Raw genomic sequence first — 22,875 nt, 5'->3', positions numbered from 1 at the left:
TGTCACTACATCTGCCACTGTTCAGTCTCTTGATGGTCCAGTACACAATCTCAATTTGAAATTAGATGACAAAGGAATGAATGCCATTTTCATACACGTTGTAGGTTATCTGCTACAGATGGTTAAAGACACTCAGAGGGAAGCAGAAATGTGCGGTGGGACTATACTCAATATTCTGCCGCCTAAATCACAGTGCTAATTTAACAACGCAATTTTTTTTTCTTTCCCATTTCGCTTTTGACAAACGAACAATAACTTATTGCATTTAACACCTATTCTGGAAGTGCTGAATACCCAGCTCTTTACAGCTCAACTCCCCCTCTGTCAGAACATTGTTTTTTTTCCCTCTGTGATACCACCATAGGGAAAGAGAACGCCGAGCGTCTCGGTAAACTCTGCTGTGTGATAGTGCTTCAAACAGGAGGGGGCGTACGGAGGGAGCGGAAAGGGGGATTGGCTGTTTGAGGCACCTTGCCAGTGTGGGATGTCTAAGTTCGGCAGCACTGATAATTCCCAGGCATAGGAGGCAATAACCCAGATGTTAGGATGTAATATCACAGCTGTGGATGGACAGTGCTGAGGTACCAGCCAAATGGACCAGGGTCTGAGCTCATCATGCTTGTCCCCATGCTGTCCTGCCATATGGAAGCAATCGCACAGGCCTTTTAGGACCAGGAATAGATTCTCTTTAGGGGCCACTTACAGTTAAGTGGAATTGTTTTATTGGCCGCTGAGATAGAAATGTGTCCAAGATAAACACTTGGGATGACTTGGCTGAGGCCTGTTTTATATCGCTCCTCTACTCCCTCTGTTCCCTCTTCTTTTGAAGGGGCTGATATTTATAGGGGCTGTGCTTGCGGTATTCCATGTTAATTCAGGTCCCTGAGATGTGCTTTGATCCCCCTCGGATTGGGTGGCAATGTGGGTTGTGACCCCGTAGTGATGAGGAGGGGCCGGAGTAGCAGGGGAGTTGCAGCGAGGCTGTTTGAAGCGGCGTCGCCAGGGCAGCTGAAGGAGCTGGGCAATCAAAGAGGCTGGAGCAGATTACGCTCCTGCTCTTTAATTACAGTCAGCCCTACACAACCTCTGTGCTGTTTGTTTTTGCAGCCCTGGCCTATCACCGCAAGGCCTCATGGGAACTCTAACATGGAAACATATCAAGGCCTCTCTTCCCCTCACTCCCTTTGTGGCTCGTTGCAGGAGGACAGAGCTGTTTGCTGGGGTTTCCTTTATTTCCAAAGAGTTCTTGAGCATGTTTGGTTAGTTTTGAAGCTGCGCTTTCATTAGATAAGAGAAAAAGTTATGTTGTTGGTTAAGTTTAAAAGTGGATGAAATTTCCAAAATGGTGTTAACTCTAATACTGGCCATACATACTGCATGTATGCATAATTTGCTGATTAGAGAGCTGTGTGGTTTGCATCATTACTCACTGCTGCCTGCTGTCTCTGGTACAGTATGCCAAGTGTCCTGCCTCCCCACACTCAGAGTGGGAGCCAGTGATGAGTGGGACTGTCACAGCCAGGGACATCTGGCTGCTCGCTGATGTCCCTCTCTTCCTCTCTTTCCAGGAGCCTCCATGGTGTGGCTTGCCTGTCAGTAGAGATGTGCTAATGTTCTCCAACAGAGTTGCCCTGCTTAGTGTAAAACCTCTGTCCCACTTTCAGGCAATATGCGAACATGATGAGGTGTTAGGCTGAGACAGGTGAGAGGCAGGGAGAGAGTTTAATGCCTCCGTGCAAGGTGAAAAGGAAAAGAAAAAGAAGGCATAACTGTACGTTTGCATCTATGCCCTGCAGCAAAACCAAGCCGTGCCATCCCGCCCCGCTGAATCGCCGAAGAATCAGCTGAAGAACCAGATGTGGACTGGTGTGTACCGCATCACGGTGGCGGAGGGGCAGGACCTGCCGCAATACGGCCAGGGGGACGTGTACGTTCGGTTTCGCCTCAGTGATCAGAAGTACAAGAGCAAGGTGGAGCCTTTTTTTTTTGTTGATGTTGTTACTGTTGCTTTTTAAGTTTTTTCACCTTTCTCTAGGACTTCGCTCTCTTTTTAATACCAACTTAACTTACTTCCAAGCTTCTCCCTCCTACTCTCCAGCTTTTCTCTCCCAGCAGGCGCCTGTCAGTGACTCACCTCCACCTTGGCTCACTGGGCCATGGCAGAGGCAGCTCATTAGAGTGGGCAACGCTGCCAATCACTCCTCAGTCTGCTGTGGGTGCCGGGCTTCACTGCCTTCATTTACATACGCAGCATGCCCCATTCATCTACCTGTACTTGTTGGCCTCCCCCCTGACGATTCCATGGTGCACTTGTCTTGTGTTGTCGTGTCATTTCTTTGTAAACCGCTCTGCTTTCCTCTCTGCTTGTTTGTTTGTTAAACAAAGCTGATTCTAATTGGAAGCTGTCAGTGTTTACAGTCCCAGAGTGGCAAGTGAGGTGTATCCACATAAAGCACACACAGATAGGTGCACATGCACACAAACGCACCTCTCTTTCTCCTCTCCTGCTTCTTTCTGGTTTGGGATGAGCAAAGCCTCAGCCATGTGTTGTGCAGGAGCTGCAGGGTCCCACCATGCATTAAATGTTACACTGCATCAAAGCGTATGTATATTTGCATATGTGTGTGTGTGTTTCCATGTTGCCGAATGAGCGGAACCTGTGTCCTTTTCTGCCCCAAGAACCTTTGCATTCAGCCAAACCCCCAGTGGAGAGAGCAGTTTGACTTCAACAAGTTTGAAGATAAGCAGGAACTTCTGCAGGTGGAAGTGTGCTCAAAGAGAGGGAGGAAGGCAGAGGAATCCTGGGGGATGTGAGTACTTCCAGATCAGCGACGTTAACTATGCTGTCCGCACAGTTGGCTCATGTTTCGATGGTGTGCCTCAGGTTCGAGGTTGACCTTTCAAGGCTCCCCCCCAACGAGAGGCAGATCTACACTCACGTGTTGGACCCAGGAAAAGGCCGGCTGGTGGTCCTCGTCTCCCTGGTACCCTGCTGGGGAGTCTCCGTATCTGAGATGGAAACAGCCACCATGACCAATCCAGAGGAGAAAGACAAAGTTCTGAATAAATATGTACGTTGTTTTCATCATCCTTACATCAGCTTCCATATTTACATTTCTCATAAATCTTTGAAATGTGGATTTAGCCATTTTCAATCACGTAATTGTGTCTCGTGTCACTTCATTTTATACTGCGCATTTATCAGTCGTGCCCATAAAAGTAGTTTTTAATCATGTGTGTTTGTTTCAGAATTTAGGAAACACTCACAAGTGTGTAGGAGACGTGGGGCTCCTTCAGGTCGGCGTCATAAGAGCAAATGACCTCGCTGCTGCAGACATCAACGGTATAGCCTGCTATTCACGTGTTGCTATATTCATCGTAACAGCATTTTCTTTCAATCAAATCGTAATACGTCCCTGGCAATTTGCAGGAAAAAGCAACCCTGTGTGTGTTGCTGAGCTCGGGAACTGCAGACTTCAAACTCACACGGTCCACAAAACAACCAACCCAGAGTGGAACAAAGCCCTCACATTGTAAGAGCACTTCTTTGTGGAAAAAAAATAAGTATTTTAGTGATTTGTTGGCTAGTTTAATGTACATCAATGCTGTGATGCTCATTTAAAGCCCCATTAAGGACATCCACGATGTGCTCGAGTTGACCGTCTTCGACAACAACGGAGATAAATCCCCATCCTTTCTGGGCAAAGTAGCCATTCCCTTACTGAGTGTAAGATTTTGCTTCTGCAAGCTGTTCTCAATTGTTGATGCTGGAAATATAAAATACTTCTCATTTTTGTACTGCAAGTATATATTTTTTGATTTTGGAATTCCTCCAGGTTCAGAACGGCCAGCAGGTATGTCTGTTGTTGAAGAAAGAAGACCTGGGGAGGACGGCTAAAGGAACCATCACACTGGTGCTGGAGGTTATCTACAACAAAGTAAAGCTCTACCTGAACAAGTTTGAAATAATGACGAGAACATTTCGTATTATACAGAATATGAAAACAAGAAAACAAGAAAAAAGTAATCAAACTGCAATATCAATCTCTTTTTGTTTTTCTTGTCACAGGTGAGAGCCGGTATCAGGTCCTTCCAACCAAAGGAGGCAAAACTAATCGAGGAAAATGTGAAGTTCAACAAAAAGGTTACGGCTGTTGCCTCACTGATACGGTCCCTACAATAAATTCACACCTTCACCATTTTGATTGGACGCAGAGAAACGTATTCTTTTAATTGGCTTTAACTTCCCGAGTAGCAAGTGAAGAACTGTAAAGCTAATTCAGCCTCGTTGCAAATCCATAAACATTATGTCCAGCATCAAACGGGTCTAACCAGTCCTTTTGTTCCAATTACTTTCCATTAGGTTCTTGCCAGGAATATATATCGGGTTCGAAAAATCAGCACAGCAGTTCTGTACACGTTACAGTACATTAAAAGCTGTTTTCACTGGGAGAGCACGCAAAGGAGTCTAATAGCCTTTCTGGTAAGTCATTGCCTCATGTTAATGAACTCTCTCTAAGCCTTGGGGCGAAGAGTTTTGTCCCATTTCACTGCAGTTCAGGTTTAATTCTCTCATTTTGTGTGAACGGAATGTTGAGGAGAATCTTTGGTGTAGTGATCTCTTTCCTTGGAAAAACCATGGCTGCCTTCTGTTTTTATGCGATGGATGCGATTCATCCTTTGAATCAAACCCCACGTGGCTTTCTGTCAGTTCTGATGACATTAGAGTGCATTGAAAGGGTGGGGTTTTGCCGTTTGTACATCTAACTTCTTAGCAAAGCCTCCCGACCCATGGGATGGTGTAAGGAGGATCACGGTCTCAGCTTCCTTGGGTGGAGCACAGTGACAGCCTGCCTCGGAGATTTGAACCTTGTTTAAATGCCTCTGTTTAGCTGCTTTTTAATGAGGGTCTTGTGATCTTAGTTCCTAAGCTGAAATAATCTTAAAACACCTAGTGAATCTCCCACAGCATAGCACATGTAATGTAATCATTACGAGTGTAGACTTGGCATGAAAGCCCCTGCCAGCGCTGTGTCAGGGTGAGGAAGCGGTCACAGACAGGGTGTGTGAAGAAACTATCCTTTCACCGCCTTTTCTTCTGTCTGCTCGGTCTCAGGATGACATGCAATTCATACCTGGTGTATTCTGTAAGCCCTTCTCACTGATCCTGAGGTGCAAATCCCCCCAGGCAGCGGCCAGGCTCAGTGCACCGCAGCCTTTACAAACCGACAGACAGGCGGACACGCAGACGGGAAGACAGAGAACAATACGGGCAATTGTGTAAGGATAGAGTAGGAGGCAGACTACTATCTGGGAAAGAAAAAAGTTGGAGCGCGGAGAGAAGAAGGCAGCTCGGTGAGTGGAGGCAGACGGGCGGGCACGGATACGAGCGGGAGAGCAGGAGGAAAGGCAGGCTGACAGGTGACAGGTCAGCAGGATGGGGCCTTCTTCTTCCACCTATAATTAGATCCTCCGCAGGCGATGCTGATACACTCTAATCTTTCATTTCCACCTCTACTCCACCTGCTGTTAGGGAGTGCAGCCTACAAATAGAGATTTTAGAGCGACGTAAACAGAGTCCCCCTGCCCCATTTTCATCAGGGTTTTTGTCTGCTGAGAGTCATTTGCTCCCCCCCGTCAGTGACGGAGGAAATCCTTATGAGACTGACTCTGACCGCTTTTATTTAAAACAAACGTGTCTTTTTTCCCACTGTGACGCCAGCTTAGCGACTGATATGCTTAAAAGCAGAGCGCGTGAGAGAGAAGTCGGAGTGCACCTTTTTGCCTCCGACGAGGAGAGCTTCCTATAGTTGAAGTGTTGAAGGTGATTGGTGAGGGGTTGCCCGGGGAAGTCTCTGATGCTCGTATTCATCATCCACTCATCAGTAGCCTGCAACTTCAGCAACTGGGAAAGTTATTTTTTATTTCCCAGTGATTTATCACGTCCTCAATGAGTAACACGCGAAGTAAAACGCATTTTAAATAATGTAACCGAATTCATGCTACCGCTTGACAGTGAGCGCGAGGGCAAAAATCAAGGTCTCGACTGATTGTCGTTACAAGCCTCGTGCCATGCCACTATCTGCACTCGTGCCCCTGACCACTCCAAGAGCGTCCACGGGCGCAGTCGCCCATCCTCCTCCGAGTCATCATTTCCAATTAAGTTACTGTTTGGAGCTGGCTAAAGCAGCATGCCACCATGTGCTCTAATGAAAGCAGCTCCCACTCCTATCTTTATATCTTTAGGCAGTGGTAATAAGGTAACTGATGCAGACATTGACAGATGGCCTCTGCTTGCCTCTCAGATGTGCATAATTATACCACTAGTGTCTGCTTTTTTTCCACAGCGGCAGGCAGCACGGGCAGTCTAGGAAACACTGCAGTGTTTGGTTGAGCTTTAATATGCATTACAATACATTATTTATCATTCAGGTGGACCAGTCCTACCCTTTTACACAACGTATATATATCTATATATTTATATATACATCCCGTAATGCATTACCACCGTGTGTGTGTGTGTGTGTGTGTGTGTGTGTGTGTGTGTGTGTGTGTGTGTGTGTTTCCTGGGGCTGTGGGATGCTAACACAGTGTTTTACCAGGAATACTTAGCGACTGTATTAGGTCAGTTTTCTGACCTCCACACTTCATGTTGTTTATGCAGATTCTTTTATGCATTACAAAGTGGTGGTTAGTATGTAAGGTACTGCGAATCTACATGAGGGATCATTGTCATAGTTCATGCAAAACTGGAGGCTTGGTATGTGAATATCAAGATATTTAGTTTTATACTACTACCACTTTTTTAAGCTTTGAAAATGGAAAGAAAAACAAACTTGTAGCGTTTCTGCTGGTTGAGTGCAGGAGGTCGCTTGTTTTGATTGTGCAAACTCATCAGCCGAGTCCACGCAGTTTGAAGTTGCCTAAACTTTTTCTCTTTTTACCAACAAGCCGCAGTGTTAAAATAGTCTTTCTAATTGGGAAATGTAAGGGAAATGGATAAATAAATAAATAAATAAAACATTGAAACTAAGTTCTAGCAAATCCACACGAACATTTTCTCCAGTGAGAGAAAATACAAACAAGTTTTTTTTTCTTTCCGTTTCCTATTCTTGTTTATGCTACAATAATGAGCTGAGGATCAGCGCTGTTCAAGAGTCCGACAACAGCGCGTTTGTTTCTGAGGGAGAGAGAAATGTGACAGCTAAAATCTTCATAAAATAACCGCCTTTAGATGTGCCTCTCAGTAAGACGGAGCAAGATGAAATGTGCTATACATCAGCGGTGACTGTACAGGGGTCACCCAGAGTTCTTTGCTGCACGCGAGCCCATCCCCTGTAGATGGAGCTACTGCACTGCCGGTGACGGGGCCGAGGCGCTGGAGAGTTCAGCTCGGTTTCTTCTCCCAACAGGAGCCCTTCGTGGGAACGAGTCAAAGTGAAATCCTCCATTCTGTGCATTAGACCAAGAGACAGAAGTTCCCCAAGTCAAGGATGAAAAACACCTAAATAAGTACATATTAGCTGGATAAATTCATCCGTGTTAGAAGTTTAAAGTACAAAAAAAAAGATTTAGATGAAATGCATGACAGGTGAAAAAAGAAAAAAGAACAGAAATAATTTACACTTGAAAGCTGATTTTGAGCTTTGCTGTCATTAGAGCAATTTACGTTTTTAAGTAGAATTAACATTTAACACATGAGGAACTTCATCTGTCATTAGAATGAAGCCTGAATACCTTATGTGATTATTTGAACCGTTTTCTTTCACGACACTGCCAGGTAGCAACCGGTTTAGACGTTTTATACACAGCCTGTGAAATGCTGATTGCCTCACATCACACTGTAAAGATGGGATTTGATGAATGTTTGATGCGGTGCAGCTGTAAACACTCTTGGCAGCTGCGGCGGGTGCTTTTTTGGGGGCTGACAGAATCGCCGTCTCCCCAGATGAGGGCAGGACGGGGTCAGATCTGCCTCCAGAGGTCTCACGAGACCACCTGTGTGTTGAACCACGGGAGTCGTGACCATTAACCAGAACACCAGCCCGGCCAAGATCAAGGCCATAATCACAGTTGTCATAATTTTTTTTTTTTGTTTGCACCGTCTCTGAAACGGAGATTCTGCCCGAGTCTCTGGGTCTGTCTCTTTGGTGGTTTTCTACATTGCAGTGCGTCGAAGCTTTTGTGAGAACAGCAAAGAGGGCTGTGCGAGCCTGTGAATTATCTCCTTGTTTCTGCTTTGCATCTGTTTTCTCTCTGTTTGAAAAAGTTGGAGGCCTTAAAAGAGTGGGTTTCTTCAGTCTCATGGGGGTTACACTCTCCATCTCCACGGCTGTGGGAGTTCTCACAGACTGTGCAGTGGGAATGTGTTTAGGAGGGAAAAAAAAAAAATGATGGCAACGATGGTGATGTGTGTGTGTGTGTGTGTGTATGTGTGAGTGTGTGTGTTTTTTTTTGTAAGTCAGAGATCTATTAATTATTAAATGAAAGTCGGAGACTGCTTGCAAACGGCTCACCAGTGCTTCTTGATTTAAAACAGGATTGTTATTTAGCTGCCCTCAAACGGTTGCATGTCAGCTGGCAGCTCTCGGGGCTGGCTGAATGAAACATGTAACCTTGGAACATGTCACCTTATTAGTGGAATTAATAAGCTTCTTCTGCTAAAAATAACTACGCCGTGGATGTGAGATTAGTCCCATCTCAGGAAGTTTTGGGGACCTTCAAGACTGCAAAAAAAACATATTCAAACTTTTCAAACTTGATATATTATTTGGTTGGTTATTGTTTAGCATTGTGAAACAGCATCAGAGAACTTTGAGGTATGAATAAGTAAAACTGTAGATTTTTTTTTTGTACTTCTGTTGGATTGTGCATGTGTTCAGCTTAGTCAGTGTGGTCGGTGTTTAAGCAGCCCCCTCCCCGTACCATAATGATCGCCTTTAACATATCCCGCCAGAAGGTGCAGATGAGGCACCGACCTGTCCGCCGCTTTGTGTGGCTTTTTCAAGGCCAGTCTCGGCCCCCGACGCGTTAACGTGTGTGAGCTGAGCTGACAGGGAGAGGCAGAGAGAGAGAGAGAGGGAGGGAGAGAGCTAGAGAGAGAGAGAGGGAGAGAGAGAGTGAGAAAAAGAGAGTTCATGCCACTCCCCTCCCCTCTCTGCCGCCCCCCCACTCCCCACCTCCTCAGGGGGAAAAGGCTCGCATGGCAGATCTGTCACCCAGGAGGTCGCTCAGTGTTAACGCTCCCGACACGGATTAAACACTAGTGGCCAGTGCCGGAGTGCGGGGTCAGTGTAGCCACCACTGACAGGCACCACGGGGCCCCCGCTGACTGCCCCGCTCCGGCCCTGCACTGGTGCTCCTCATGTGTCAGACAGGCGGGGAGACATCAGACAGAGCAGGGCCTGTGAGCAAATGCTAATGCTTTCCCCACGCAAAGCTGCTCTTCCTTAGTGCTACAATAAAGACCCATCACTATTACAATGGACTGCGCCAGAGCTCTCAGCGGCTGTGGTTACGGCAAAGCTTTTAATTTAACTCCGACAAGCAAAGATTTGACTTGTTATTTTGAGTTTACCTGAATATATCAAGCTATGAATTTAGTATTAAAATCTGTATTTTTGTTGTTTTTACATTAACAGTGACAGTTACAAGCAAAGTGGACGTTTTCCATTTTCAATATTAATAACAGAGATACAGTTCATCATTCTTTTTTCAGTCCATATATGTTTTTAGAATGAAAATCTCTCAGTTGTATCGCACCATATAATGGCCATCGGTGATTTTACCGCACTGAAGAGGTTCTCTCTTTCCAAGGAAGTGTCTCTTTTACCCCCTCTTCTCCTCTCTGTGTGTCTCTTCACAGTTGATAAGACTTGAGCTGAGCGTATGTGAAATATTTATTCAGTGTTAGCTCAGAGCGCTGTGGCTGCCCACACACTCTACCTGCCCCGGAGAGAAATCTTATCTGAGCTTCCTCTGCCTCCGACACCCCCTGAAAGCCTGTCCCCACACTGGCCTGAGCTCAAGACAAATTACATGTCTCATTGCTCTGCATTTACTGCTACTTTAAAGCCTGCCGCTCCTGTCCTCAGCATCAGTCCTCTCATCCAGACTCTATCGGCTTCAGCTTCCACAAAAATGGCCCACACACAGACAAACTCACACACACACACACACACACACACACACGCATATATATATATATCATCATTTTATTCTATATTCTGGATATCCATATTGGTGCTCCTCTTTCAGTCTCTCTCTCTCACACAGGCAGCCACACACATGCAGACACAAACCCTGCAGCCTATAGTCAGTCTTAAACTCTTTCAGTACATGTTCACGTAATCTGGCATCCGTCCACAGCCCCCATGACTGACCCTCATAATGCTGGCTGGCACTCTCCTCGCTTTGTTTAGCTTTCCAAGTGGAGTGTAACTGAAGACAGAGCCAAGATTAAATCTTCCGTGTTTTTGGATGGTGCATACTTTAAAAATACGGGTATTTTTTTAAAGAATCAATCAGATTAAAATAGGAGTGGAATTGTTGTTTTTTTTTTCTTCTTCTTTTACACAAATAATAATGATATTGTACCGTTCATGTGCTGGGACATTCTAATATCTTGGCTCATCAAGAGTATTAGTCGCTGACGTGAGGCCTGCGTTTATACCCCTTCATCTGCTGTGGTGTAAACGGAGAGCGCTTGGCAGTCTCGTAAGTCTGGTGGTACGCTTCTCAGTCAATGGTTGGGGTTCATACATTGGGGCACCCCCCCCGTTAATCAATTTACAGAGTGGCGGAAACTTTTATAGACGGTGTCTCTGTCCCTTTGTTCCTGCTATGATCCCTTTTCCCTCTCCTGGGAAGGCGTGGGTGGTGGGAGCTGCCATGCTTGCTCAGCTTTAAGTTATTTTATTCACACTTCTAATCGCTGAGTGCTTTATTATTAGGTGCTGGATTTTGCTGGCCAGGGGATCTGCATGAGAAGGCGCGCAATGCATTTAGTGGAATCATATTAATGGCACCATAAAACAAATCTGTCAGGCTGTTTTTAACCCTCCTGGCAGGGCTCCTCTACCCAGGGCTTCTTCTCCAAGCGCTTACAGGTGGCTAAGAAAAGTGCATATCCGTCACATAGTCCACCGTGTGCTAATAGTTTTATCAATTCATTCTTTTCTCTTCCTCCGAAGGCACCTTCTGTATAGTTATGACTTTTTTTTAGCTAAATTGTGCTTGTCAATTGAGATTTCCTATATAGTGTCACCACTGCTGGTACAATTACATGTTAATTTCCTTTCCTCTATTGCTTTATGTCCTTTTAGTTATTTAGCTTATATTGTTAAGTTAGACCTTGCTTGAAGTAGACAATTTGTTTACAGATGAAACTCTATCCATTTGAACCCTTGCTGATAATTATATTTTTATACAAATATACACATAAATCCTGTACACTTTCTAATCCTTCCCTTAATCATTCTGTTTCTTGGCAGTAAAATGTAAACCATTTGTCAAGGAAGTAGCTTTGTTTGTTGCATGGAAAACTTTGCAGAATATGAGACCATTTTGAAGGAATAGCCCTGCATCTTCTCATTACTGTGGGATTTGTGACAGCAAAGTCTCAGCATGTGTAGATAAGTGAAGGAATCCAAGAGATTTTCCAAGATGTTTTCTCTCCATTCTTTTTTTTTAAGTGTAAATGCCAAACACATGGGCTGACATGCCATAAGGGAAGAATTCAGAAAATATTTCTGACAGTTTTGGTTTATACCCTCATTTAAGCGCTCAGTTTGGACACAGGGCCTTGCATTTCCGTATGCTTTTATCTTGTCCACTGAGCCAGAAAGCAGTGAGCAGAAATTTGCATTAGTGGGCGATTATGAATACCTGTGACAGATTCTCTCTGCTGGCTCCCTGGGCGGAAATGAATTGGCTCCCTCTGTTGACTTGCACAGGAAGACAGAGACCAAGCAATTAGACTTTAGTGGTTAATGTAGCAGCTTTCGCAGGGAGGGCAAGGAGGTTCAACATTCCTGCTGGGCTCATGTCAGTTTCCAGGCAAATTTCCCCTCCTTCTTTTCCCTCATTTTTTTTTATGAGGATATCGGCAATATGACAAGCTACCTGTCCACGAGCCAGCAGAATTCCTCTGGGGTGAGGGGAGAGTCGCTTTAGAATTGCCTCATGGGAACTGAGGTGACAACACATGACGTAAGTTATTCATAACAGAGAGGAGATGTACTGCAGCTCTCTCCACACATCATGCATATTCATCATTTACCTTTGTTTGTCTCTCACCAGATCCAGTTTGTTGCTGTTGCCTATACGTATTTCAAATGAGCTCTCATTAAAATAACATATTGCTCGCATTGTTCGTTTTGTTGCGTCTTCGTGATCTCGCGGTGTTCTTGTGTGATGCACTAGCTCAGCTATACTTTCCCAGGATGCACTGAGGAACGTGAGCAGTACAGTGGTGAAGCCTAGGGCACTGTGCCACGGTGTTGTCTCCATTACTCATTGTACACATTTCCCTGGTGGCTGTTTGAACCTAGGCCTGGTGTGGCAGTAGGTAGACTGCCCCCAGACTTCCACGCATGCATTCTGTGTTGCTGCTATGACAGGATCAGTCTGCTGTTTACAGGCCGGCTATTGAGGCCTTAAGGCCTCAGAGCTTTGCATCCTGTCTCAGGCTTAACTCAAACATATTGTTCATAGTCTAAGCACCCTTAAGCTGTTTGAGCCTGGACTGCGCAGTGCTAACACGGCGTGGGCTCAGCATAGCAGCATATTGCATTTTTGAAATAAACCTGACAGGAAAGTTGATGCTAATGATATACTAAGATAAAAGTGGGCCAAATACAAGGGCTACTGGCGCCTATTCCTGTTATAATAGATTTTAAGATTAGACTTGCTGTGGGGCCCATTTTTATTTCATCCTTGTCACACCGCTGGCGTGATCCTCCTCACGAATTCCTGATCATTTCAGCTGGAGACAGACTCATTAGGCTGTCACTAAATAGGTTTAAATGCAGCCGTCCAATTAGCGCTCTGCTGTGAAATGCAGTGGGTGTTGTGCAGCGTGCTTAGCACCACGCCTTTACAGAATTATAAAGGATTACTCATTCAGTGTGATCTATCTTTCCTTCTACCAGGGGTCTTGACTTTTCTCAGTATCATCGCCACTGAGGGGGTAAATGTTGCAAATGATTCTCCAGTTGCCATATGTGCTTCGTCAGAGTGTTGCTTCCCGAAATTTTTTTTTAAGAGGATTTAATGTGCAAGTTAAAAGACAGCATGTTCTGCCTATCTATGTCAGACGTTCTGTTTGGCAGTGAGGCACTCTGCCAGAGCGGTGCTATTGCAAATAGGATTTAAAGATATTAAAAGTTGAATGTCTATTACTTTCAAACCACCAGGAGTAAAATCCGTTGCCACTGGCTATAAATCTTTACAAGCTTTATAAGCTTCATGGTACTCCAGTCCTCCTTATGTCCTTATGAGATTTAGAACCCGCGTAAATCCATTAAATATTTTGTTTTAGGAACAGGTTTGGAGAGATTGGAAAGCTGGGTGAAGGTGCTGTGACGTGATGTGCTTTACGTGAAACTGTCATGTCCTGTCTCTTCAGATCTTCCTTGTGACAGTGTGGCACTGGGAGTTCTTCATGCTGCCCCTCTTCCTGCTCCTGCTCATCGGCTGGAACTACTTCCAGCTCTCTACGGGAAGAGCCAGCTCCAACCAGGACCTGGTGAGTGACTGTGAGGGATTGCTCTGCAGATGCATGCATTTGCAGTGTCAAATCATTGTAATATGCATTCAAACATCATGCAACATATGCTTGTGTCTTTCTTTCAGTCCTGGAGGGATGTTTGCTTTGTTCCACGTCAGTCAGTTGGAACACACATATGAAAATGTTTTAATATGGCGATGAGTTTGAAAATAGTTCACAGCAGAAGGCAAATGCTTATCCTTTCCAATGGTTGATGGTTTAAAAAAGAAGAACAAAGAAAGCTTCCCTTAGTACTCCCACAATGGGGAAATTCTTTCTCTGCATTTAACCCATTTTCTAGTTTAACTAGTAGCAGTGGTCTGCCATGCAATGGCACGGCGCCCGGGGAGCAGTAAGGGTTAAGGGCCTTGCTCAGGGGCCCAAGGTGGTTGACTTTTTGGTTGCAATCCAGGGTTGAACCTGGGTCCTCCAGACTCCAGCCCTCCTCTGTAACCACCAGGCTGCCACCCCCCTAAATCTGTGTTTCCTTTGAGGAGAAACCAAGGGTTTTAGTGGACAGTCTTGTTTTTCCGAGAACCCCCGGGTTGTTGGAGTGGCATCACTACAACATGGCTTGATCCTGGTGTTACTCTCCTCTATAGTATCTCAAAAGGTGCAATAAAACATCAAACAGAAAGAAGGCGCTCAAATTAAACCACTGTAAATGTGTGTGCAGCTTATAGTGTCTTGATATCAGCATCACATCTTTAAGTATGGGATTATAGTGCTTTCGCCATCTTCTGCCTCCACTGTTTTGGGACTGATGCTTGTCCTACACATGCCTGTGAAGGTTAATGCACTCCACTCTTCTGACTGGCCCCCAATTTCACTGCGTTGTAAGGCATGGCACTGGTCAGCCAGGGGCCAGGCCCAGTCACACACCGTCCCCAAAGCAACATCCCCTAGCAAGTCACTGTGTTTATGGTTGCTGGCTAAGATGCTGTCCCTGGGCAATGTTAAAGTCCAGGCTTACCCTCATATCCAGTGCAGAGACCCCCTCCCCTCCACCCTTTGTGACCCTGTGGCCGACAATGACACAGCTCTGCACCCAGGCAATGTCACAGTGTGTGCCACAGTGGGGTCGGGGATGACTTGATATAAAGTGATCTAAGCAACAACATCCAAATTCAATGTGTTTTTTTTTCTCCTTTCCTCTTTCTGTTTTTCTGTGCGCTTGTGTTGTGGAGAAAAGAGATTGCTTTGGTGTGACAGTGCTCTTGCGAGGAAGGCCCTTTTTCACCTCTCCTTTTGTGTGAGGTCACCCCTGTGATGCAGTCTCTATGGAAACAAGCCTCTCCCAATAGGGGTGAATGTGCTCAAAGAAAATTTCATTACTAGGTGTTTGTTAAAAATGCTCCAGTGCCCACATGTTCCATTCGTTGGAAATCACCCTCCACCCTTTATTTTCTTGTAGGTGAACATGACCATGGGTGATGACGAAGAGGAAGACGAGAAGGTATTTTATCGTGTCTCTTACAAACATTTTAATGGATAACATGTTTTTGTTTATTATAGAACCCCTCTCAGTTTTGACCATGAATGTATATCTATTTTAGCATCAATGCTTTTAACATTTTAATCAGTGGCTTTTGAAAACTGTGTTCGGATCTTCTCTTTCCTTTAGTACAGCAAAGGTTAAATCAAATGGATGACTGCAGGCCGGTGGGTAAAAACCTGGCTCAACAAATAGCTGAATATGAAGTTATATAGCCATGCAAGGTCTTGTCCCAATAACTGACTGAAAAACAAGTCACATTTTTATGTTCAAAATAAGGGGAACATCAATGACGCCATTGTAGTTTGTAGCTTTTTTGTCTATGCCAGGATTCAAACCATTATTGGCTCAAAACAACATATATGTATAAACATTTTGAATGCATAATGGATTACTTATAACAATAATGACTTTTTACTGCCAGAACATAGACCCGAGACCCAGCTGTAAACCGATGCTCTTCCCTTTTAAGTTATCACTCACTTTAAATACGCAGATAATGATATTGTCAGTTATTACAACAACAGGAAACCTTCGAGCAGCCTGAAAACTATACTTCCCACAGCAGACAACATTCAATTATATCCGTCCCACTGGTTTTTTTTGTTGTTTTTTTTCTGCAAAGAAGGAAAAGTTAACAGGGATGTGCATTATTGCTTTATGGCAGTGAAGTGCGGAACTAACGCAAAGCCTCCCAGCGATGACCCTTGTGCTGCATGTCTAGGCCCAGGATTCATATCCATAATGCGCTCAATATATGCTGTTGTGATGACCAGGGGCTACTGAGGAGCCAGCTTCTTTTAAAAGCGCAGGCACATCCACCAAATCCTGTCTGAAACGATGGGCTAATTCACAGATGAAACTCGCATGATATAAATGTCTGTGGAAAGCCGTGCAGTGAAAGCCGAAAAAATATGTCATTAAACAAACAGCGGTGACGGAGAAAATCAGCCTTTTATGAATATTAAATTGCAAAGGATAACCTTGAAGCACTGAATTTATTACCGAAGCTTAACATAATAATTATTACATTTCCCTTTACCCTGCAACCCCAAAAACATAACAGAGGAACTTTTTCTATGTTTAAGACATTTACGAGTCTCTCCGTGCCACATGTTTGCAAACCCAGCTTTTGCCTCTTAAAGCTTTTTGAAAGCTTTTCCATGAGTCTTCTCTGCCCTTTCACACTCACAGGAAATGAAATATCTCCTTTCATTTACTAATTAAGCACTCACACATGTTTGTTTTAAGCTGTCAGCTTTAATTTAAAATGGCTTATTTGAAAGTCTTGTTATGGTCTCGCTGTCACTCGCATGCGATATCATGCAGTTAGATCAAACAGTGTAGCTTTACACACCCTATCAAAGTCTTCTTTTAAAATATTTGGGGTTAAAGAGTGATCAGTGTTAAATTTGATGACTTCAAAGCCTCGCTTTCCTCCCCTATTCTCTCCTCCTACGTGCGAAAAAAGGCTTTTCCCTGTGAGAAGGTTATGATTACCACTCAAATATGTTCTTATCCCCCCTTTTTTTCCCCCAGAGGAAGGAAATATGTAAACCTCAGATGGAGCAGTGAGAATGTGAAGGCATGACGTTAAAGAGAGACGAAAGGCAAGGCAGAGTTACAGCAGGATAATACAGAACAGATTTTCTGCCTGTGAACAAATCTGTCCTCAGGGAAGGAGACAGCTTACAAATTATGTGTGGGCAAAGTGACTTCCCTTTGGCCTTAGGTATCAATTGAGCAGATAGACAATATTTAATCATAACATAAAGAAACAGAGAGCCAAAACAAGTCCATAGCTCTCTGACAGAGGCGAACATGGAAGATGAAACGGGCGCTTCACTGCCCCACGGCTGGCAGCGCTGGTATGCTGTTGACTGGTTCACAGAGCCCGCCCATGGGAGCCGGGGTGAGGAGGTGGTGGGGGAGATCGGGGTTCGCTCTCACTGAACAGTCCAGATTCTCTGCTGGGTCCAGTCCAACATGCTCCCCGCATTAAAAGACCCAACATTACGTACAACACAAGCCTTACCCCAGGAAGTTGTTAGTTCGTTTATTTAGTTCCACATGAAATAAATTGCATGGAACACAGGTGCTTTTAATTTAGACAAACTTTGGATTTTTCTTTTACTATGTTTTTTGTTTTTTTGGTCTAACAAGTCATGAGATGAATATTCAGTCTGAGAATTCAAATTTGGCACAGTTCATGCTAATTAAAATTTTGCTAAATGAGCTTTTATTTCCAGCCTTTGATAACTGCACACATGTCTGTGAGAGGATGTTTACCTTTCTGCAGGAGATCAAATTGGTTCTCCATTACTCCACCTTAAAAGGGAGCTTTCATAATTTTGTCTGAAATGAGAATATGATTTCGCTCAGGTTTTTTTAATCAGTAGAAATTTCGGACTCATTTACTCCACACTCAGTTTACCGATCCTTTTCCCATTTAAGAGGCAGATCTTTTTAATTATTTTTGTTTTACTCTGCACTTGTGTACATGCTGAAAAGAGAAAAGAACAAAAAAATCTCACCACGTGATTAACACAGAGCGGACTCCAGCCCTGGATGCTAAGACGATCGAGGATTTCAGGAGTCTTAAAGCAGATGAATAATGAAAATCATGAGCGCGCAGCCTCTTGATGCATACTTCAGAGTACATCTATTTGTCTGTTTTTTTCCTTTTAGAAATGAAAGCCAGTCTCTTTTCTTCCTGCCAGAGCTTTAGTTTGAGCTCAATTTTCCTTGCATGTGTGTCCATACCAGTTTAGTAATGGCTCACATCTCATCATACATTTCAATTCAAAATCACAGATTTCGGTTGCTTAAAAAAGTTGAAATAGAGTTATGAAAAAGACTGTAACTTTAGGACAAATAGCTTATTTCCTAGCGGAAACACCGAGGTTTGAACGGCCACCTATGAGAGAAGATGGTGCGTAGCCCTCTTTTGCCACGGCGAGACCACGAGATGTTCATCTGGAAGAAAGCATGTTTGTGATAGTTTTTCCTTTTTTGGACAGTGCTGAGCCTTCAGTGTCCATCCAGATCAGAGCCCGGTGGGGGAGGCTCCACTAGTGTGGGAATTGCTCTCTTCCTGCGCCTTTCGTGGAGGAGAGTGGGCCCAGCAGTGGGGAGTCGCTCTCTCTGTGCTGGCAGACAGTGCGTTCCCAGGGGCCGCCTCATGAAGCTCTGATAAAGGCATTCTGTCTGGGCCCTGTCAATGTACACAGGCTGCGGCTTCAGCTGACTTGTAACACAAACATATAGACATCCTCAAGCCTCCTGTTAGGGTCCATTAGAGTGCCCTCCCCCTCCAACACTCTCATTCCCCCTCTCCCTCCCTTCTCTTCCTCTCCCACTCTTCTCTCTGTCATCATTCCTGTCATTATTTCCGCCTTTTGATGTGAAGCTTCTCAGCTCTTTTTTAGCTTGCGTTGCCCGTGTTATCTCTCACTCCCCTGCCCTGGAAGGCTTCAAAGTTGTCATTATTTCTAAAGCTCGATGCGATCGCATTTATTTCATTTTGAGACAAACAGTCCGGCCACTCTCCCACATTGACTTATTGCTTTTCCAGATTCTTTATTTTTTCAGTGTTTTTAAAAGCAAATGATACTTAATGTGCAGTACTTGCGGAAAAAAATCATGCTTTACGCAAGCAAAGAAGTACATACCCAAGTGCTGAAGTGTTTTCCTCATGCAGAGGGGATTTTAGGATACGTTAGAAAGGACCTGACATATTTGTAAAAACATGCTCAAACTCGTCCTTTTGCAGGAAGCAAGGAATGGAATCCCTCCCAAGTTGTGAGGCCCCTGCGCTTCTTGTCTAGGTCGTCTAGTCTGCCTGATTGCAGATGGCCATTTTGTGTACTTTTCATCTGCCAGAGTCTTGATTGTGCTGCACTTGTGCAACAGCTCCATTGTGCAGGGCTGACAAAAGATGAAATCTCTCAGCCATCCACGTAACAGCTTCTGAGCACTGAGTCTGTCTCATCTTCAAAAGCACAGTCTGAAGATGTACAGTGTTTGCTCATTATGGGCCATTCAATAGATAAATCACACATAATAGCGCGGCAGATAAACTGCTCTTTGTCTACTCTGCCTGACAATTGACATACAGTGCACCTCATCAGTGTCTGAGCTTTTTTTGTCTTTTTTTTAGGAATCTGGGAAAAAGGGTTTGATGGATAAAATACATATGGTCCAGGAAGTGGTGCTGGTGGTCCAGACTGTTTTGGAGGAAATTGCAAATATCGGCGAACGAATCAAGAAGTATTAGTCATCTTTACCCTGCAACTGATCTTGACTTTCCATAATTTGACAAACTAATGTGTTTTATAAAAGCATCTCACTTGAACAGTTTAACAGATACAGCTTTTCCCCTCCAGCATATTCAACTGGTCTGTCCCATTCCTGTCTTGCTTGGCCTGCCTGATGCTTTTTGCGGGAGCGACACTGTTATATTTCGTCCAGCTACGATACATCGTGCTGATATGGGGTAAGTCTTCCATGTGGAAACAAATTCATTCCTGAAAGCATCAATAGAAAAGTTGAGTAAAAGGGAATCTGGTTGAAAAGCTAAATCTCTCACCCTCCCCTCCTGCTTGTTCCTTCCTTGTAAGAAACCACAACAAACGATACATACATCCTATACTGCTGCTCCACAATGCAGCTGAGACAACCTTTTCTGCACTTCCTAACTGCAAAGCCGTGATTTAATGAAGTGCAGTCATCTAAGAACTTGGTCACATCGAAACCTCTGTAAATGTACAGAGATCAGACATTTGCAGAGGTTTCCTTCGCCCGCTGTGAGCTGCTGCAGCGAAGCCCGGCAGAGGCATGACCGAGGATTGTGTGAAAACAAAGCAGAGGTAGTGTAGTGAGCTTTATATAATACATGATGTCCTTGGGCAGTCTGTAGGCTCCTGGTCTAGCCTCTCATTATCCACTGTAGTCATACAGAACAGCCCATCGTCTCAGTGGTCAGGGAGATACGCTGCCCTTAACGGGCTCTCCTCCTCCAGCTGTAAGCCCACAACCACGGTACTTCCACTCTGCCTTCAACACAATCAATACCAAAAAACCACCATATCAAACAAAACAAAAAAAAACGCACAATCGAGACACTCTTTTGCCTCCCCAGTTAACCCCCATCTCTGTGGTTGCAAGGCAAGCCTTTCAAGTTGCTCGCACATATTCAAGTCCTTAGGTTCTTTGTCTGCATGCTGAGGTTCAAGCAGCGCTGAACTGTGAATATAAAGGTCCCATTGCAGGACTGGTGAGATATTCTCCTCTCTGTGGTAAGCAGCAATGTGCAAAGTAAGTCTAGATTCTCAAGAAATTATAACAATGAAGTAAACAAAAGTTAGAGCAAGTTGTTATGAATGCATAAACGATTGCATAGACAGGGTTATACAACTTTGTGTCACTGTTGTTTTCAATATTCTCCAAGTAAATAAAAGTATACTAGCCAGAATGGCACATTTTATTTATTAATGTTTTCGTCTTTTTGGCAGGCATTAACAAGTTTACCAAGAGGCTGCGAAACCCATATGCTATTGACAACAATGAATTACTGGATTTCCTCATGAGGGCGCCTTCTGATGTTCAAAAGGTAAGGGTCCAGTTTTACATACAGATGGGGATGGAATTCCCTGAAGATGGCCGCATTATTTGCCGTACCAGAATTCCCAAGTGTTGCAGGAATAAATCCTCTGGCTTTCTTTGATTATTAATGGACTCTCGCCTTTAAAGCAGCCCCGGTCCAATTATTCCTCAGTGAAACTCCATCCATAGTGGCTGGAGCACTTGAATGGGGGGGGGGCTCAGATCCGTCCTGAGCCACATAGCCGTAGCCTTATCCGTTATTAGCAGTTTTGTGCGTTTAATTCAAGCTCTGACACTGATGTCGGTGATTGGCCTGGTGAAGGCAGAGAGATCCCGAGAGCTCCTCTCTGGTCGCTATATCAGCAAAGAAACTCTGACGTGGCCTCAGTCACTTCGGGGTGGTAGAGTCAATTAATATATCCGTGAGCCCCAGTCGCCTTGCTAGGTGCCATATGTGATTACATATTAGCCACGGCTGATATGCCATTTGCATTTACATCTCAGAGCTGAGAGGAGCTGTCAGGCCGTAATAAGTGGTGCCCGGTGCTCGCAAGTCTTCTGACTGAGGATCTTGCATTTTCCCGTGAAGTGCCGCGGTGTCTTCATCTCGTCGGTAACCCACCAGGCAGAACTCAACAAGAAATCCTGACAGTCTGTATCTGGCGAGACGCTTTCGCCCCAGCCTTTCTCTCAGCTGTGCCCTTGATGTCCTCCTGCAGCAAGCCATTGCTGAGTTCTCTGTGATGTTGGAGGGAGCCTGTGTTGTTTGAGATTTGGCTGACTGAGTTGGCAGAACAAGGTGGTGAATACATTTTGATTCACAGTCCTTTGTATGTCTTCTCTCCCATTGGGATACAATGTTTGAGCTTTGAAACTGACTCACTTTCAAATCCCACGGAAACAATACCTTTTTCCCTCTGTTTAAAAGAGGAACCACATCTTGAAAATAGCTCATATCGTAAAAAAAAAAAATACAAAAAATAAAATGAAACAAAAAAAACTCTTAAGATTCCTCAAGAGTACATTTCATTGTGTTCTGTGAAAAATAACCTTAACATCATACACAAAGGAGACTCAAAACAATAGAGCACATATTTTGTTTTTGTTGACGGAGAACTTCAATCATCAGATAGGTGCGGACACCAAACACGACAAAGGCTGAGAATTGACTCCTGTCTTTCTTGCAAATGTGACTTGGCAATTAGTGCCTGTGTACATCTACAAAGTGCTCCTCAAACGGGGACTTCTGACAACAGCGTGTCTGTCTGAAATAAGAAGCATCTGTCAGTTCTGAGGACAGTTTCATGTTCTGATGCAGGATGCAGTCACTTTGTTCCTGCATTCCATCTCCCATTCTAATAACGGAGACCAGCTAATTAGCATAGCGTTCTTACCTTTATTCAAGCAAATCACTGCATTGTTTGAGCTCAAGAAGCAAACTTCAAAGCTGGTTTTCAAATTCCAACTCTTTTTGTCAGCGCGGAGGTCTATGATCAGCCTTCCTTGGATTCTGATTGTACTTTTGGTGGAATTTTGAAGAAAAAAAATACTTATATATTTTTCAGGTGTCAAAAGTGGACACAGTCCTACAACACACATTTATTGTATGTGTATAGCGCATTTGAGGAATATGCCTAAAGAAAAGCCGAAGCAATGACTGAAACATAAGTTTACGAATGAAACTAGCATGAAAAATAGGTTATAAGTTCACACATTACATTTCACTTTAGCCTGAAGAAACTGAAAGTCACTCTAGGGGTTTATGGAGTCACGGAGAAAGATATGTTGGTAACTTTTCAACCTCAACAACACTAAACACCAACAAAGTTTTCTTTAGGGGACATAACTTATGGTTAGCGATTATGCAGTTTGCAACTTTTCTCCCGAGCCTGGCAGGTCATCTCAAGAGCTGATGTCTGTTTCTAATATTGCGATTCTGGTGCAGAACGAGGGGGACGAGCACTGGTATAGAACCCTTGACTTCTCAAATCCTTCCTCTCTGTGATTA

The 22,875-nt window shown here is 44.2% G+C and overlaps 1 protein-coding gene across 2 annotated transcripts in view; it reads left to right on the top strand.

Annotated features, from left to right (window-relative positions):
• mctp2a (multiple C2 domains, transmembrane 2a) overlaps positions 1–22,875 on the top strand; it is a 29,739-nt gene that overhangs the window by 5,975 nt on the left and 889 nt on the right. For both annotated transcript variants that reach the window (XM_061721898.1, XM_061721897.1), the window contains exons 9-22: positions 1,797–1,970; positions 2,680–2,810; positions 2,885–3,071; positions 3,250–3,343; positions 3,431–3,533; positions 3,625–3,727; positions 3,837–3,938; positions 4,070–4,144; positions 4,364–4,483; positions 13,628–13,747; positions 15,183–15,224; positions 19,423–19,532; positions 19,649–19,758; positions 20,777–20,874. In XM_061721898.1, coding sequence (XP_061577882.1) covers positions 1,797–1,970; positions 2,680–2,810; positions 2,885–3,071; positions 3,250–3,343; positions 3,431–3,533; positions 3,625–3,727; positions 3,837–3,938; positions 4,070–4,144; positions 4,364–4,483; positions 13,628–13,747; positions 15,183–15,224; positions 19,423–19,532; positions 19,649–19,758; positions 20,777–20,874 — 1,569 coding nt within the window. The remainder of the gene's footprint in view (positions 1–1,796; positions 1,971–2,679; positions 2,811–2,884; positions 3,072–3,249; positions 3,344–3,430; positions 3,534–3,624; positions 3,728–3,836; positions 3,939–4,069; positions 4,145–4,363; positions 4,484–13,627; positions 13,748–15,182; positions 15,225–19,422; positions 19,533–19,648; positions 19,759–20,776; positions 20,875–22,875) is intronic.

This window comes from Cololabis saira, chromosome 5 (assembly GCF_033807715.1).
Source record: "Cololabis saira isolate AMF1-May2022 chromosome 5, fColSai1.1, whole genome shotgun sequence".
Lineage (NCBI taxonomy): Eukaryota > Metazoa > Chordata > Actinopteri > Beloniformes > Belonidae > Cololabis > Cololabis saira.
The sequence above is the reverse complement of the archived record's forward strand: the minus strand, read 5'-3'. Positions and strand labels throughout refer to the sequence as shown.